General features: G+C 37.3%; 1 protein-coding gene across 2 annotated transcripts in view; it reads right to left on the bottom strand.

Annotated features, from left to right (window-relative positions):
• The window catches only part of LY75 (lymphocyte antigen 75), a 101,909-nt gene that overhangs the window by 52,077 nt on the left and 32,328 nt on the right, over positions 1 to 17,504 (bottom strand). For both annotated transcript variants that reach the window (XM_032755595.2, XM_058441718.1), the window contains exons 14-19: positions 11,414 to 11,495; positions 7,407 to 7,475; positions 4,945 to 5,059; positions 1,473 to 1,508; positions 914 to 1,089; positions 185 to 252 (exon numbers count right to left, since the gene is read on the bottom strand). In XM_032755595.2, the coding sequence (XP_032611486.1) occupies positions 185 to 252; positions 914 to 1,089; positions 1,473 to 1,508; positions 4,945 to 5,059; positions 7,407 to 7,475; positions 11,414 to 11,495 (546 nt within the window). The remainder of the gene's footprint in view (positions 1 to 184; positions 253 to 913; positions 1,090 to 1,472; positions 1,509 to 4,944; positions 5,060 to 7,406; positions 7,476 to 11,413; positions 11,496 to 17,504) is intronic.

The raw sequence follows: 17,504 nt of genomic DNA, 5'->3' as shown, positions 1-17,504 counted from the left end.
GTTAATACCATTACTCTATACCCCTTTTTTCTTGATGCTAACATGCAAAAAAGCTTGGTTTCTCTAATTTAGGCAGTTTATGGATTAATATTCAAACTACTTATAAATAGAAATTCACTTAGTAAAAGGAACTGCTTCTTTTAAGTGATAACTTTACAAAGGTAGAATCAATGATGTCACCTACTATGTAAAATGATCATCTATTGGCTGCTCGCTAATTCTTATCCACCACTTCTGTCCATCACCAGATAGCTGAAAAACAAGCCAAACATCCATCCTTATATGTGCTGAGCTTCCTTGAGGGTTTTGATTGAAATACCTTGCCTTACTATAATCACTAACCACTATAATTTCTAGACATTCCTTACTTAGATTTCAAAATTACACAAACTAGGACCTTTTGCCAAAGAGTAGTTGAAAACTCTCAGTATACTTACAGATCCTATTGTGGGTACAGGAAATATGGTAGCTGTAATTACGGGCATATATTAATTAGACTAATACTTTAAGTGGGCATACAGTATCCTATTGCAATTAATTATAAATTTGAAAATACAGAAATTATTTTTCTTCCCAAAAACTATTTTGCAAAGTTACTTATTAGTAGAAACAGAAACTCAAATTAACTATAAAGTTGACTTTTAGTAAAAAATGTGACAGGGAATTAGAATGATCTATATTATCTACTGATGTTTACCTTATAAAGTGACATTTATTATTAATCTTGTATATTTTAAAACATAAGCAATTCTACTTAATTTTTCTAACATGAAACAAATTTGGATGTTGTGAGGCAGATTTTGCATTAAAGAAAAATTTAACTTTTGCGGATTTTGTCGAAATTTTTGTAATTTTTTAAATGGAATAAATACGAAAATAAGAAATATATTTAAAATATATTCTTTTAAATTACATTTGCTATTTTGTTTTTGATGGCTTTTAGTCCCACAAAAGATGTTATAGTCGCAAGAAAGCTGTGATTGCTGGCACAGTACAGGACGGCTTCTTCATAGTTTAGGTGAAGATCAGCAACAAACCAATATTCACTTCCTTCAATTATAAGTGGAGGTCCATGAATTCCAGCACGCTCTAAAGAAGAAGAAGAAGAAGAAGAAGAAGAAAAAGATTAGAATTATGACTATGCAAAGCAAACTGTGTCCTCTAAGCATGAGTTAGTGTTCAAAACTATAAATAGTAATTCAGATTACTGGCCCTCTCTGGCTGGGGCAGTAGTGACTACAAGGAACAAGAGATTCCTGAGCCAGTGACTCTGCCACTCCCCTGCACTCACAGGGAAGGAAAAAGCCACCCTCATCACCTCATCCCATACCAGTCACTCACCTTCCTTGCCTGGAGAAATTTTGTCTCACTTGAAGATGTATAGAGAAGAAGCTGGCACTTAAATAATTAACTGAATGCATTAGTGACAAGGTAAAAGCAGCTTTGGTTAAATTTCAGTTTTCTTAACTCACCTGGATTGTACCAGTCTGGTGTTTTTGGAGTACGGCCTGTATGAGGAAGAAAGCAAGTGGCATTAGTATTCCATGACAGATCAGGGTATATTATAAGTAGGGCCTTTAATGTAGCTCAAAAGGACTTGCAGTATTGTTGAGGCTCGTCCATTTCTGGCCAAGCCACTTCACGTTTTGATCACGTTAGTTGTATTTTGTGGGGCCAATGCTAAACCTGCTTTAGGAGCAATCCAAAACACAGATCTGTTAAATATTAATGAAGTATTTCTAGCAGTCTTTTTACCTTGTGTCACAGAGGTCACAAAAGAAGTACAGATGGATAAAATACAGCTAAGAATTCAAAAGTAAAAACAAGTAAATAATGATATTGTATGTGTTACACAGAAGCATAAGAAATAGGAACCAAAATAATGATCACTGTAAAGGGAAGTTATTCAGGAACCACTTCTCCATCTAATGAAACAAGTTAACTATTCTGTAAACTTAGGTTGATAGAGTTCATTGTCTTCCAAGATATCCTTGGAGACAACGTACAATGCTCCAATGTTGAACCTTTTGAGAAGATGAGACAAAACTGAGAGGAAAATAATTAAAAGTCACTCAGGATTCCCAGATGGAAACGGAGGAAATAATGGCATGCTACACAGAATTCTGGGTTGGAAGCTGGGCGGGTCAGTGTGCAAATGCCCTTATGCATTTGGCTGCCGTGGTATTTCAGATGAGTTGCTTAACCCCCTCTGAGCCTTGATTTTCTCCTCTAAGAAAACTAGATGGTTACCTGACTCACAGAGAGTGAAGGTCACGTGTGATGCCCTGGAGGAAGCGGCCAGCACAGGGCCAGGCACAGGGCAGTTCCCCATGGGAGCCTATTGCATTCCTCCCCCTTTTCATTCTGGCCACAGATCACACTGGCTTCAAGTCAAAGACATCATTTGCTTAATCTTAGAAATTACAGAGTCAAATAGCTGGTCTTAATTTTGGTGTGGCATGTGAGCCTCAGGCAGGCATCAGAAGACCTGAGTCAGAGGACTGCCTGAATAGCTAGCATCTTTAGTCTCTCTCTGAGCCAATTCTATTTGTATCGGATAATTTCCAACAATAATGTTGCAAGTCAGTTCAAAATGTACATAGTTTCTTGTCTGTAATCTTGTCAAAGACTTCTGATTATTTGTGTGTGGGGGAGGGAAAGCTATGGCTAACCTTTAAATATCTTTAAATTAGTGAGAAAAGTAGGATGCAAGGTGTTTTTTATACAAGACTGCAAACATGCATGTGTGTACAAGGTATCAAGAAATACAATAAAAATTGCTATGTCTGGGTAATGGCATCATAGGTAATTTTCCTAAAAACACTTTTATGAGCCTTATTTTTGACACAGTTTTCTCAATTAAAAAAAGAATATTTAAAAAGTACAAATATCCACTGTGGTTGAGGTAACTTCAAATTTACAGGTTGTCAAAATATCTCTTTTAGGGAAGAGAGGATTAATTAGAACCAAGTAATAAAAAGGCAAGAGCCAGAGAAGAGGCATGGTGATTCATTATACATAAGACGAAAACTTCTTTAAGAAAACCAGAAAATACAGATGAATACAAGTTGAGTAAACTTAGGCTGCTCTAATAACCAAGAAAATATCCAACCAGCTGAATGCATCACATCGTAACTTAGAAGGTTAGGTACGGTACAGTCAAAAAAGAGTGAACATAACGTTTAAACCCTGGAGCAAGCAATCATTGATTGCTTCAAGTGATTGGGACAGTCTGAGAACAGGAGTTTAGTTTTTTATTTTCTTTCTGCATGGGGATAATGGAGGTGGAATTATTTAGATTTGTTTGATTAATTGATTTCTATTTTTAAGTGGGTTAATTCCTTTCTCTCTTGTTAAAACATATGTATTAAAAAATATATATATATACACCTCCACATGCCCTTCATACTATTTCCTGTGGTGACTAATTTGCCATTTCTAAGGTTGCCCTTGTTTAAACTCTGGGGTCTGTTCCTCTGCTCAAACAGGAGGTGGGGGCAGCAGCTCCCATTGAGGGCACCTTGGCTGGAAAAATGACACTGTCTGTGGAATGCTAACAAATGCCAGAGAGTAATGGGAGGCTCATATTAACGCTTCAAAACAGAGACATTGTCCGAATTAATTATGTACAAGTTACTTTTCCACTTGTTTAAAGGATATCCAAACTGGTTTTCCTTTGTCCCTTTTTTGGGTTTAATAAAATAATCAAGAATAACTCAGGCGTAATTTATCCTTTAGAAAAACCCATCAACACAACTGTCTCTCCCTCACAACTGGTTTGACAGTTTGCCTTTGTGAAAGAGATTCGCTACTACCTGATGTCACATCTGAAGCTCTTTTTAACTATTTTAGGAAAAACAATCTTCTAATAGGCAGTTCCACGATGTGAACTTTGGGTTCTTTGAGAACTTGTAGGAGGATATACCTTTAGTTTCAATGATCTGTTTACATTCAGTTCAAAGATTTATTTAAAAACCTTCTAAGGGTTTTCTGCTGATTAATTTAATACAGCCAATCTCTGCTTAAAAATAATTTGAGGCTGGGTGCGGTGGCTCATGCCTGTAATTCTAGCACTTTGGGAGGCTGAGGTGGGCCAATCACCTGAGGTCAGGAGTTCGAGACCAGCCTGGCCAACATGGTGAAACCCTCACTCTACTAAAAATACAAAAACTGGCTAGGTGTGGTAGTGGGTGCCTGTAGTCCCAGCTATGCCAGAGGCTGAGGCAGGAGAATCACTTGAACCTGGGAGGCAGAGGCTGCAGTGAGCCAAGATTGTGCCACTGCACTCCAGCCTGGGAGACTGAGCAAGACTTAAAAAAAAGTCTTAAAAAAAAATAATAATTTGAGAATTAAAATCTTCTTAACATTTTTCTTAATATTTCATGTTTTCCTGGAAAAAGTAAAGTAAAATGGTATCTACATTTCTCCCCACTTTCCTTCCTGTTATCAAAGGCTGTACTATCAATCTAACTGGGTTCTCAAATTTGAATTTATATAAAGTATTAGCAGTTTTATAGTTCATTGAAAATTGCTTCTAAATTTTACAGGGACCTGCCCAATTTTTATTTCTTGACTTCTGCCTTATTCTTCCCAAGATCATCTTTTTTTTTCATTTCGCATCAAAATAAAAACTAAAATGATTCTACATTTCTCCTTTTGCTTAAAATAATATTTCATCCAAAATCTAATCTCCCTAAATCAGCCTTACATTTTATCTTCTATGCAAATTCTTCCATGATCAAAGAGTAAGATATCACCAAATTTCAATAAGCAAGCCTTCTACTAGAAGCCAGAGTCAGGCAGGGGGTGCTCCACATATTAATTGCATAATCATAGGCTTTTAGACATTAGAATTATAGATCAAAATGCTCCCCTAGGTACTTTGAGCTGAGCATTCACAATGTTAACATGAGAAGGTTGTGAAAAGGAATAACTACCACTTACCTTTTGGAATTTGGCAAACCCATTCAAGTTTTGTATCACAAGCAAAAGGCCTCAAATAAATAAATTCTCTGTCATCATAGAAATGCCAGCCTCTTCGCCATGGCCTATGAAATACCTAAAAGAGGAAAAGTACTGCAGAATATTTTGAAGTTGATACATCCCTTATGGAACACTAAACTGTAAGCCCTATGACTTTGATCTCTATTTTAGCTCTAGCACCTAAGATATTTGTTTGATAAATGAACACATGAATTAATGGAATATTTAAACAGTAATACCCTGAGCAAGAGCCTTCAAAGGGGCTAACAAAGGAAATATGTTGTAAGGTCATGTTTATGTCCAAAATGCAAATTTTCTCCCCTACACCTGACAATTTTTGTTAGAATATTTATTTCAGAGGTATCTAAGCACCAAGCTGCGGTGAAATTAGATCAGAAAGTGACATAAAAGTCCAGCCTTAGTGGCTCAGGCTCCTTCTCTGGTGTTACCATGCCATTTCTAGGATTTTGCCCTTCTCCACATGGTCCAGGATGGCTCATTACAAATTCCAGTCAGCAAGTAGGATAAAAAGGATAGGGGAAGGCATTACTTGGGAGAGACATCCATCACTTCTTGGACTATTTTCTCTTAAGACCAAGTTTCTGGGGGTTCTGTGGCAGGTGAGGTAAGATTTTCCTTACAGAACACTGCCCTGGCTGGGCTTGCTCCTGATGCAGGTTGCATTAGTATCTCTTTATTTATTTGGTAGATTTTCAAATCTCTCCATACTTGGCAACTCTATTTCCCTAGAACACAGTTTATTGTACCAGTGTTCTCAACACTACTAAAAATTCCATAAGCTTCTCTGAAGTTTTCACCTTTTCTTGTGTTAAGTTGGGAATTCTATAAAAATGACATGTACTACACAGTTTATTACTAGAAGAGTTACTTTGAAAACAGTGCTTTCCTGTGGCTTTGTCAGTTCTTATTTGCCTCAGCCTTCCTGTAACATTTCTGGTCAGCCACCTTGTTGAATCTCTTTCTTGGACTATAAATCAAAGATATTACCTGATGTCTCCTCCATCTTCATCTTTTTTCACTCTATATATTGGCAGTTCCTCCAAATCCACTTCTTGGCCCTTTTTTTTAAATATACATTTTCCTTTCAACTCAAGACTCTTGATCTCAGCTTGCCATAGCATACATCTTACAGCTAGCTTGGATTCAAAATATCTAAACTAAAACATACAATTTTCTCATAAATCAGTACCCTTTCTATTTCTATAAATGCCTAGTCATATAGCATAGTGGTTAAGAGTACCAGACCCAGACACACATGGGTGTAAATTTAAGTTCTTTCAGTTTAAATTTACTCCATGTAAGCTGGAGTAAATTACTCACAGCTCAAATTTCCATGTGAGATGAATACAGTAACAGTGCCTACCTCACAAGATTGCTTATGTGCTATGTGACATATGTGACATGCCTAGTACAGTGGCTGGCTCATAAAGGAGTTAATTAGTGTTAGCTGCTACATCATCATCATCACCACCACCACAGACCATCACCGTCACCATCATTATTATTCTTTCATAATATTCTTCTTCTTGCATAAAACTTGTATTTCGCATGTCACAATCCTTACTCAGTGGTGTCGTAATTGCTTGTTTACTTGTCTTTATTTCCTACTAGACTTTAGTTTTGTGAAGACGACGGCTATGCTTTGTACCTTGTCATTGTTCTATCCCCCAGTGCCTCGCTGACTCCTTGGACTGTTTATGAAATGGACACATGAATGCATTCTGTAAAGGAAGATGCCTAACTGGTCTTCTATGCCTTCCAATCTTACCTGTTGCATTTTGACGTCTGTCTCAAGATGAATCTTCCTCATACCTTCCTTAGTTCATGTGACCCTCCCTACTCAGAAACTTTAAAAAATGCCCTGTTGCCTATCAAGAAGTGTAGAAATTCTTTAACGTGGCATCAATCTGATTTCCTAATACTGTTAGCAAGGACATCACCAATGAGAACTTCTTGATCTGTATTCTGTTCTCCTCACTGCCCTCTTCCACTTCCACCTTATTTTATGCCACTTTCTCATACCATCCCCTCATGAGAAAGCCTTACCCTATCCCATCTGTAGAAACTCTATCCATCCTTAAAGTCACAGTTCAAGTCCCACCTCTTCCTGGAAAATGGCCATGGGACTCACTTTCTCCTCTGAATTTCATTAGCCTTCCTCAGCCCCCTCATTTGGAGCTTATTACTGCATGGTAATGAGAGAGGTTTTCTTGAATATGAATTTTATCCTCTCAAATGAAGTGTAAGTTAGGCTGCTGAGGGCCAGGCCATGGGTGTGCTTACCTCTCACCGCATCTAACATCATGCTTCACATACAAAGACACTCCATGGATCTGTTACTTGACTGCATATGATGATGGATTTACGTTTTAAATATGCAGATTTTCCAGCATTGTACTGACCTTGACAGCAGCACAGTCTCTGATGTCATAATCCTGCTGAAACTCATTTGGCATGATAATAGTAGACACCTGAAAATACAAGAGAGGCTTGAGAATTTAAGACTGATGTGTAAATATTTGCAATTTAGATGTAATTTAGGCAGCCTTAATCACTCAAGTGTGTTCATATGCCACAGAAAGAAAACTTTTTCATCTCTTTTTTGTATCATGATGCTAAATCATGAGAGGACTTAGCAAATGTCATAATGTCATAAGTTTCCAAACAAAGGAAGCCACAGTTTCAGAAGTGGAGGTTAATGGTGTATTAAGTTCGCTGCTGGAGTCATAGAGAATCAAGCTTGCAAAATACTTTTTTCTTTTTTTGCATGTGTTGAAATGCTCATTATTTGATTAACTAATCTCAGATATGCTCCAATTTGAAAATAAACTCAAGGAGTTTTACATTTAGAAAGAATAAAAAAGGAGGTGACACAATGGTAATTTGGAGTAAATATTGAATATCTGAGAATAATTTTGCTCCTATAACTATTACATTAATATATCCTTATAATATAAACATGTGGAATAATAGCAAGGATTTTTTAGAGGTTTCTTCAAACAAATAATTTCCTCCAATAAGGATACTTTTGGCCAGGCACAGTGGCTCATGCCGGTAATCCCAGCACTTTGGGAGGCCAAGGTTGGCAGATGGCTTGAGCCCAGGAGTTCGAGACCAGCCTGGGCAACATGGTGAAACCCCATCTCTACAAAAAATACAAAAATTAGCTGGATGTGGTGGCATGTGCCTGTGGTCCCAGCTACTTGAGAGGCTGAGATATGAGGATCAATTGAACCCAGGAGGTTGAAGCTGCAGTGAGTCATAATGGCAACACTGCACTCTAGCCTGGGTGACACAGTGAGACTCTGTCATCCCCACCTAGTCCCCCCAGAAAAATATATTTTATTTTTTGTATAACTCTTCCATATTTAGATAGTAAAAAGAACAGCTTCTCACTATAAAAATGAAAATAAACAGTATAAAGAGAAAGCTTTGAAAACAATCACCTGTGGCCAGATGTGGTGGCTCACACCTGTAATTCCAGCACTTTGGGAGGCTGAGATGGGTAGACTGCCTGAACTCAGGAGTTTGAGACCAGCCTGGGCAACATGGTGAAACCCCATCTCTACAAAAAAATATAAGAATTAGCTGGGCGTGGCCAGGCACGGTAGCTCACCCCTGTAATCCCAGCACTTTGGGAGGCCAAGGCGGGTGGATCACAGGGTCAGGAGTTAGAGACCAGCCTGGCCAATATGGTGAAACCCCGTCTCTACTAAAAAATTAGCTGGGCGTGGTGGCACACGCCTGTAGTCCCAGCCACTCAGGAGGCTGAGGCAGGAGAATGGTGTGAACCCGGTAGGCGGAGCTTGCAGTGAGCAGAGATTGCACGACTGCACTCTAGCCTGGGCGACAGAGTGAGACTCCGTCTCAAAAAAAAAAAAAAATTAGCCGGGCATGATGGCATGCACCTGTGGTCTCAGCTACTGGGAAGGCTAGGTGGGAAGATCGCTTGAGCCTGGGAGGTGAAGGTTGTAGTGAGTTGAGATCACAGCACTGCACTTCACCCTGGGTGGCAGAGTGAGACCCCATTTCAAAAAGAAAAAAATCACTCATACTACCCAAATATGACTACTATATTTACAGCTTTACTATTTTTGGACTATATATAGAGAGACTATACATATGGGTTTTTAAAAATAAAAAGAAGACTTGTAACTTGTCTTTTCCTTACTGCCTATATGAGACTCTATTTTCATTTCAATAAAGACACATAATTTTAATGGTTGTATGATATGTGAATGTATTTATTTTTTAAATTGGCAGATAAAAGTATATGCATTTGTCATATACAACATGATGTTCTGAAGTATATATACATTGTGGACTGACTAAATTTAGCTAATTAACAAATGCATTATCTCACACAGTTATCATTTTTGTGGTGAGAACACTTAACATCTACTTTTAGCATTTTTCAAGAATATAAAATATTATTGACTATAACCAACTTGTTGTACAACAGATCTCTTGAACTTATTCTTTCTATCTAAATGAAATTTTGTATGCTTTGACCAGCATCTCCCAAGTACCCCACCTCATCTGCCCCAGCTCTTGGAAACCACCATTCTACTGTTTAGTTCCACGAGATCCATTTTTTTTTTTTAAATTCCACATCTCAGTGATATCACGTGGCATTTGTCTTTCTGTGCCTGGCTTCTTTCACTTAACATAATGTCCTCCAGGGTCACCCATGTTGTCACACATGGCAGGATTTCCTTTCCTTTTATGGCTGAGTAGTACTCAATTGTGTACATGTACCACACTTGCTTCATCCCTTCATCTGTTGATGGACACTTAGCTTGATTTCCTATCTTGGCTACTGTGAATAGTGCTGCAGTCACCCTCTGAGTCTCTTAAACATTCTCATTTCACTTCCTTTGAATATACACCCAGTAGTGGGATTGCTGTTCATGTGGTTAGTTCTATTTTTAATTTTTTGAGGGAACTTCATACTGTTTTCAATAATGGTTGTACTAATTTACATTCCCACCAACAGTGTGCAAAAGTTCCCTCTTCTCCACATCCTCACCAACATGTATCTTTTGTCTTTTTTATAATAATCATTCTGACAGGTGGGAGGTGATAACTTACTATGGTTTTAATTTGCATTTCCCTGATGATTAGTGATGTTGAGCATTTTTTCCCATGACTGTTGGCCATCTGTATGTCTTCTTTTGAGAAATGTCTATTCAGTCACTTGGCCATTTTTAAATCAGGTTGTTTTCTTGCTATTGAGTTGTTTGAGTTCCTTATCTACAGTCATGCATTGCATAATGGCCTTTCAGTCAACCACTGATGGCCTACATGTATGTTCCTGCCTCCATATGCTTGTGTATATAGTCTTCCTTGGAAGGCCTATCCTTCCTCCTCTTGGCCAGTGTGAATACTGGCATTCAGATCATGGCTAGAAAGAAATGATAGCCATCCATTGAAGATGTGTTCCCACAAGATTATATCTTTACTGTACCTTTTCTATGTTATCATTGTGTTACAAATCCCTACAGTATTCAGTACAGTAACATGTTCTACAGGTTTGTAGACTAGGAGCAATATAAAGCCTAGATGTGTAGCCTATGTGTGAAGTAGGCTGTACCATCTAGGTTTGTTTAAATATGTTCTATGATGTTTGCACAAAAACACTGCCTAACAATGCATTTCTCAGAATGTATCCCATTGTTAAGTGATGTATGACTATATTCTGGATATTAACCTTTTATCAGATGTATAATTTGCAAATATTTTCTCTTATTCTGTAGGTTGTCTCTTCACTCTGTTGATTGTTTCCTTTACTGTGCAGAAGCTTTTTAGTCTGATGTAATCCCATTTGTCTATTTTGGTTTTTGTTGTGTGTGTTTTTGAGTTTGTATCCAAAAAAATCATTGTCCAGACCAATGTCATGGAGCTTTCCCCCTATGTTTTCTCCTAGTAGTTTCATAGTTTGCGGCCTACCATTTAGGGCTTTAATTCATTTGGAATTGATTTTTCTATATGGTATGAGATAAGGGTTTAATCTCATTTTTCCGCATGTGGAAATCCAGTTTTGCCAGTATCATTTATAGAAGAGACTGTCCTTTTCTCATTGTGTGCTCTTGGTATCTTTGTTGAAAACCAGTTGGCTATAAATATATGGATGTATTTTTGGCTTCTCTATTCTGTTCTGTTGGTCTATGTGTCTGTTTTTATGCCAGTACCATGCTGTTTTGGTTACTATAGCTTTGAGTTGTATTTTCAAGCTCAGGTAGTGTGATGGCCTCCAGCTTTATTCTTTTTGCTCAAGACTTCTGTGGCTATTCAGGGTCTTTTGTGGTTCCATATAAATTTTAGGTGTCAATGTATTTTTTAACAATCAACTTGTTATTGAAACAAACAGTGTTTCCATATTACCTAAAACAATAATGTTTTAACTTACTGGTGTACGATCACTCCATTGCCAGGATCCTTGTAAATCTGGGCTCCTTTTATTCAAACCAATCCACAGCCAACGCTGGCCACTATGTAAAAAGCAAGTGTTAAAAATACGAGGACAATTCTTGGCAAAAATATTTAGCACTCACATGTCTAAGGTGCGTCACTAATTGAAAAGCACAGTTTCAAGCAACATAAAGAAGTCTTTTGAAATGAAACTAAGCCCTTAATGTGGGGTAGCCACAGAAAAATACCATACTTTTAAAACTACATTTTAAGCTGTTTTCTTCATATGAAAGGCAAAAACCATTCTACTTTGAATTTTAAGAGGAAAAAAATGGAAATTATTCCAAGACTTTTACTGTAGTGCTTGAATATTAAACAGTATTTTCAGATACAGTCAAAGGCAACAGTGGCATTTCTTTAAAATGTTTGTCTATAACACTATCAAATATTCTTCCTTAAAATGCAGAACGATTTGGCTAAATTTTTGTTAAACAATATTTGAAACATAGTTGAGTTCCTACTATCCATTAAGTTTTAAGTAAACAAGCATTTGAGTATTGCCTATGTGCCAAAGAAATATATCAGAAAAATATATTAAGCAATAATTTAGGTGATTATACTTATCACCTATAAGTATTATACTTTTATGTAAAAGGCATTGAGCTAGGCACAATGATGACACAGAGAAGTATAAGACCTATATCTACCCTCAAATGTAATATGAAATAGAGAGATAAGATATATATGAACAAAAAAGTAAAGACCATTTATGAAAGCTATCAAATGAGTTATATACATTTTAGGTGATACAAAAGTTCAGAGAAAGGAGAGGTCACTGTGGACTGCAGAAAATGAAGAAAGACTTTGTGAGGTTGGTAGGACAAAAGATATTCTTCAAGGGATGGCTAACATTTCTTTCTAGTCATGATCTGAATGCCAGTATTCAGATTGGCCAAGAGGAAGAAGGGTAGGCCTTCCAAGGAAGACTATCTACACAAGCAATATGGAGGCAGGAACATATGTCTAGGTAATCCTTTCCCCTCAAATACGTTTATGCTCTGGTCAGGGATAAATATCTAGCATAAGTAGATGTGATATAAGCATAGAAAATTTTCCCTGCCTCTAACTCCATTTGAAAATATTTCCTAAAATTTATTACATTTTTAGGAGACCAATAATATTCCATATAATTTAACCTTTGTACATGGTATGTATGATAAGTACATATGTGTGTATACATATATATAAATGTAATATGCCTGTAAGTATAATACAGATACATTTTAGAGAAGGGGTAGATTCCAGATCTAAAAACAATGCATACTCTCAAGTTCAGCAGAATATATGGAACATATAGTACAAGTCTACAGAGAAATATAAGTGCATTTTAATAAAATGTACTAGTGAATCAAAGGCTGAAACAGAATTTTAAACTAATTTCTTATTTTTTAATAAATAATTGCTTTTCTTCATTTCTTACCTTTGTTCAAAATTCCCTCATATTTCAACAACAATAAGTACTTTTTCATCTTTTCAACCTCAAGGTTTTTGAGTTAATGCAATGGAATATGAATGAGGACTGTTCTGTTTTGGTTTTTATTGTTATATTGTTTTCTTTCATAGAGAAAGATCCACCAATTTGTGGACCTAAGATATATCCAGTGGAGACAATTAAATCCAGTTTAAATTTAGTAGCTACAAGAGGAATTTGCAGTTTATGCCTTCAGCTCATCGGAGCTCTCTTACAGGCTTCCGAGTGTATCATACTGCCCGAGTGCTGGATTTCTAAACCAAAGGGTCTAGACAATTGGCATATACAGCACAATTAAAGCCAGATGGCTAAAATAGAGAGGCAGTTAAGTTTTCTTCCTCATATTTACTTGGGGGAAATAACTGCATTTCTCCCAAATCTTTGCACATTATATATTTGGGCCTGGTGAATTTGTGTAGAATTTTGTGTTTCCCTAAAGTAAGCATTAGCTATTTTATCTTCTTTACACAATCCACAACACAACCAGGAAGACGATCAAAGATCATTTGTCACCTGCATTGCAGAGGCTCCCACTGGCAGCATTTTTAGAGGTTCATCCTCAACTTTCTAGGCTCCTCAAGCCCTTACCCAGTCTCCTCTCAGCTAATAGCTCCCTTTCCTTCCACTTAGAAACATCTCTGCTTTCAAGCCCATTTCTGGCTCCTTTGCTGCACCTCAGAGAACAGTTTCCTAGAGAAAAAAGTTTGCTCAATTGTCCAAAATTTCTAATCTCCACTACTTTCTGAAACTGTATTTCAGAAATAAGTTTCATTTGAACACAGAAATTTATAGATTTCAGCTTCATTTTAAAGAACTCACTAGCATGTCATAAATACAGAAAATAATAGTGACATGTATGTATTTTTTTTGTGCGGGATCAGAAGTGGAAAATATTTCCTCAATTGCAACTCATTCCTGGTTTGGCCTAGTTTAGCTGTAGGCAGATAAAGGGAAGAAGAAATTGGATATCACATTAATCATTGCACACTTCCAACGTTGATTTTAGAAAATGTGAAGGAAAAAATTGCATCTGATCACAACTGGGGAATCAAGTCAAACTGAGATTCCCTCTCTCTCTTTATAAGTTCCTGGTACTCCAAGCACTAAGTATATGGTTTTAAAACTATTGGGTTAAGAAGAGATTGCATAAAAGGTTAATATGTGTAATTGTGTTAAAATTCCTATTCTCAATCAAATTTCCTGCTGCATTTGGTTGCTAAGGAAAACAGTATCTCAGCCATAAGCCCCAATAAATACTATTTGATGAGGGTGCTTATTCTACAAAGCCTTAGATTTATGTCGAAATCCATTCATGCCACATCACAGGGGGTAGTGTACACAGCAGCAATGGCATTGCAAACAAGGCTTTCTTCTCTAATCCTATGGCTATTTTTGCCCTACAATGGCTTTCCCTGTTGGGCTGCCATTAAGAGTTGCAAAGATCTTAGAGCCTTAATGATTTGGTGCACCATGAATCCTTTTCACTGAAATACAAATAGAGATGTGGAACTTAGATTGTGAGAGGTACAGCAGTAATCTGACTTAACTCCTTGGCATGCAATACACAATTTGGGCAATGGATATCTTGCTGAGAAAGGTCAATTCCTGCAATAAAAAGCCAAGGCATTCAAAGAGTATGCTTTAGAATCATTTTTAATATACATGGGTTTGCTTCCTTCTTTCCTTTAAGCCATGGTTACAATTTTGGTTTTAGAATATGTTCTCTAAGCACAGCACAGGGAAACAATTTCTTTATTATGGAGAAGTTATTAAGCAAACAAAGCAGTCGCTTACCATGGCATTGTGTTAGCTGCTAGGATCCGAGTACAAATAAAATATAGTTCCTATGAGTGAAAGGATTAAGGAGATTTGTTTTTTCTCTGTGCTGTTCTGTTTTCTAAATTCAATGTGCATTATTTTTATGATTAGAAAAAAACTAAACATAGTACATTCTATGGAAAATAGGTTTTGTAAGAGCTATATGTGTAGAGATGTAAGTAAATGGAAAGGGTTTACACTAAGGGTTTACTATGTTTATAATCAGGAGCTAGGATTTGAGGTGATTGTTTGCTTCATTACCCATTTTTATATTTTCCAAATTTTATATAATGAACATGTATTAATTTTTTAAAGAAGGGAGTGCTCAACAAGTGTGATTCAAAACAAAGAAACAAATCATAAAAATTTCCTTTCATGTTTTGTTTCCTAGTGTAATTCGTTCTGTATATGGATGCTCTTAATGGTAATTTCTATCACATATGATATTCCAATGTTTTCTATTTATTGTTTCTCACAAATATCTACAACCTCATTGATTAGTACTTATCTATGGCTCCTCGTTCCAGTTAGACGTACTAACCGCTTGCTTGGAATCTAGAGCTTCTGTCAGCATTTTACTTAAAAATACTTTATCTGGATAGTATGATATTGTGTGTGTCAAGCTTGAAATCTAAGGGCCATTAAGTTGTTCTGCTTGAAACTTACATGTCAGGAAGTATTGGTGGTGTATTTGAAAGGCCATTCCCCACACATATACACCATGGAATACTATGCAGCCATAAAAAAGGATGAGTTCACGTCCTTTGTAGGGACATGGATGAAGCTGGAAACCATCATTCTGAGCAAACTATCGCAAGGACAGAAAACCAAACACCACATGTTCTCACTCATAGGTGGGAATTGAACAATGAGAACACTTGGACACAGGGCGGGGAACATCACACACTGGGACCTGTCATGGGGTGGAGGGATAGGGGAGGGATAGCATTAGGAGATATACCTAATGTAAATGACGAGCTAATGGGTACAGCAAAACAACATGGCACCTGTATACATATGTAACAAGCCTGCATGTTGTGCACATGTACCCTAGAACTTAAAGTATAATAATAATAATAATAAAAGAAAGGCCATGCTCCAGCGGTGGCCACCATGAGGACTTCCATGATCACCAAAGTCACACTGGAGGCTTTGGTCATGAGCAGAATGAATGTGAGAACTGGGCTAATGTCAGTGAAATCGGAAGCTTGTTCATCAGCATGATGGTAGGATTGGGCTCTCACTGGTGAAATATAAGTTATTTGAGATGCAGGGATTAGCTAAAATATTTAGAGAAACTCTCACACTTCTCAAGAGTATATTAGAATCTTGCGAGGCCACAGCCTGTATCTTAGTAGTGCTTGATTCTAAGCAGCCCCACATCCAGTAATTGGGTCAGGTGATTGTGATGGCCTGCTACTCACTACAATGGGAACAGAATGCTGCCACAGAACGCTGCCACATCTGCTTCAAGTAAACCTGTGCAAGGTGATAGTTAAAACACCAAAAAGGACAGGTTGCTGGGATGTTGTCAAGCTTACAAAACAGGTTGTATAAAATGTTTTGTGTCTGCTTCAATGAATGTTTGCATAGCAAATGTCTGTATGTGTGGAAAATTTTGGTCTGAATTTTGTATTTGTTATAATCTATTCTCAAGGTTGAGGGAATAGCTAACACTCACCTCACAAAGAACCCAAGAGTTAGTATTTAGTGTATACAAATTGCCTTGGGTCAGTCTGCAGTGAAATTTTGTATATTAATTTCTAACACTGGACAATGATGTCTAGAATACCTGAATTCTACGATAGATGCTTAATAAATAAATATTTATGGAACACAGGTATTGTATTTTACATTAGATTCCCAGTACACTGTAGTGAAACTACATTCTCTGATGAGAAAAACACAGCAGAAGCTATATTAGAGCAAATCTGGGCCAGGCACTGTGGCTTACATCTGTGATCCCAGCACCTTGGGAGGCCAAGGAAGGTGAATCACTTGAGCCCAGGAATCTGAGATTAGCCTGGGCAACATGGAAAAACCCGTTTCTACAAAAAAATACAAACATTAGCTGGGTATGGTGGCATGTGATTATAGTCCCAGCTACTTGGGAGGCTGAAGTGGGGGGATTACCTGAGTCTGGGAGGTTGAGGCTGCAGTGAGCTATAATCACGCCACCGTACCTCAGCTTGAGTGACAAAACAAGACCCTGTCTCAAAAAACAAAACAAAACAAAACAAAAAGCAAATCTGGAAAATATGGAAATTTTCAAAGAAAACATTTTATTCATTTATTTTTTAGAGACAGCATCTCACTCTGTTGCCCAAGCTGGAGTGCAGTGGCACTATCTTGTCTCACTGTATCCTTGAACTCCTGGGCTCAAGTGATCCTCTTGACTCAGCCTCCTGAGTAACCAGGACTACAGGTGTGTGCCACCATGCCCAGCTAATTCTTTTTTTTTTTTTTTTTAAATAGAGACAGGGTCTCCCTATGCTGCTCAGGCTGATCTCGAACTCCTGGTTTCAAGCAATCCTCTCACCTCAGGCCCCCAGAGTGCTGGGATTACAGGCATAAACCACCACACCCAGCCCAAAGAAAAGACTTTAAAAATCACTCAAAATCTTACTTCCTAGAGATATAATAGCCATTACCTTTTTTGATGTATTTTTGTAGTCTAGTTTTAAGTGTAAATAGTATATTTTTTACTCTTTGATAATTTATCTTTTCCTCTGCTTAATAT

Source organism: Hylobates moloch, unplaced genomic scaffold (assembly GCF_009828535.3).
Source record: "Hylobates moloch isolate HMO894 unplaced genomic scaffold, HMol_V3 SCAFFOLD_1, whole genome shotgun sequence".
NCBI lineage: Eukaryota > Metazoa > Chordata > Mammalia > Primates > Hylobatidae > Hylobates > Hylobates moloch.
This window is presented reverse-complemented; position numbering and strand designations above follow the sequence as displayed.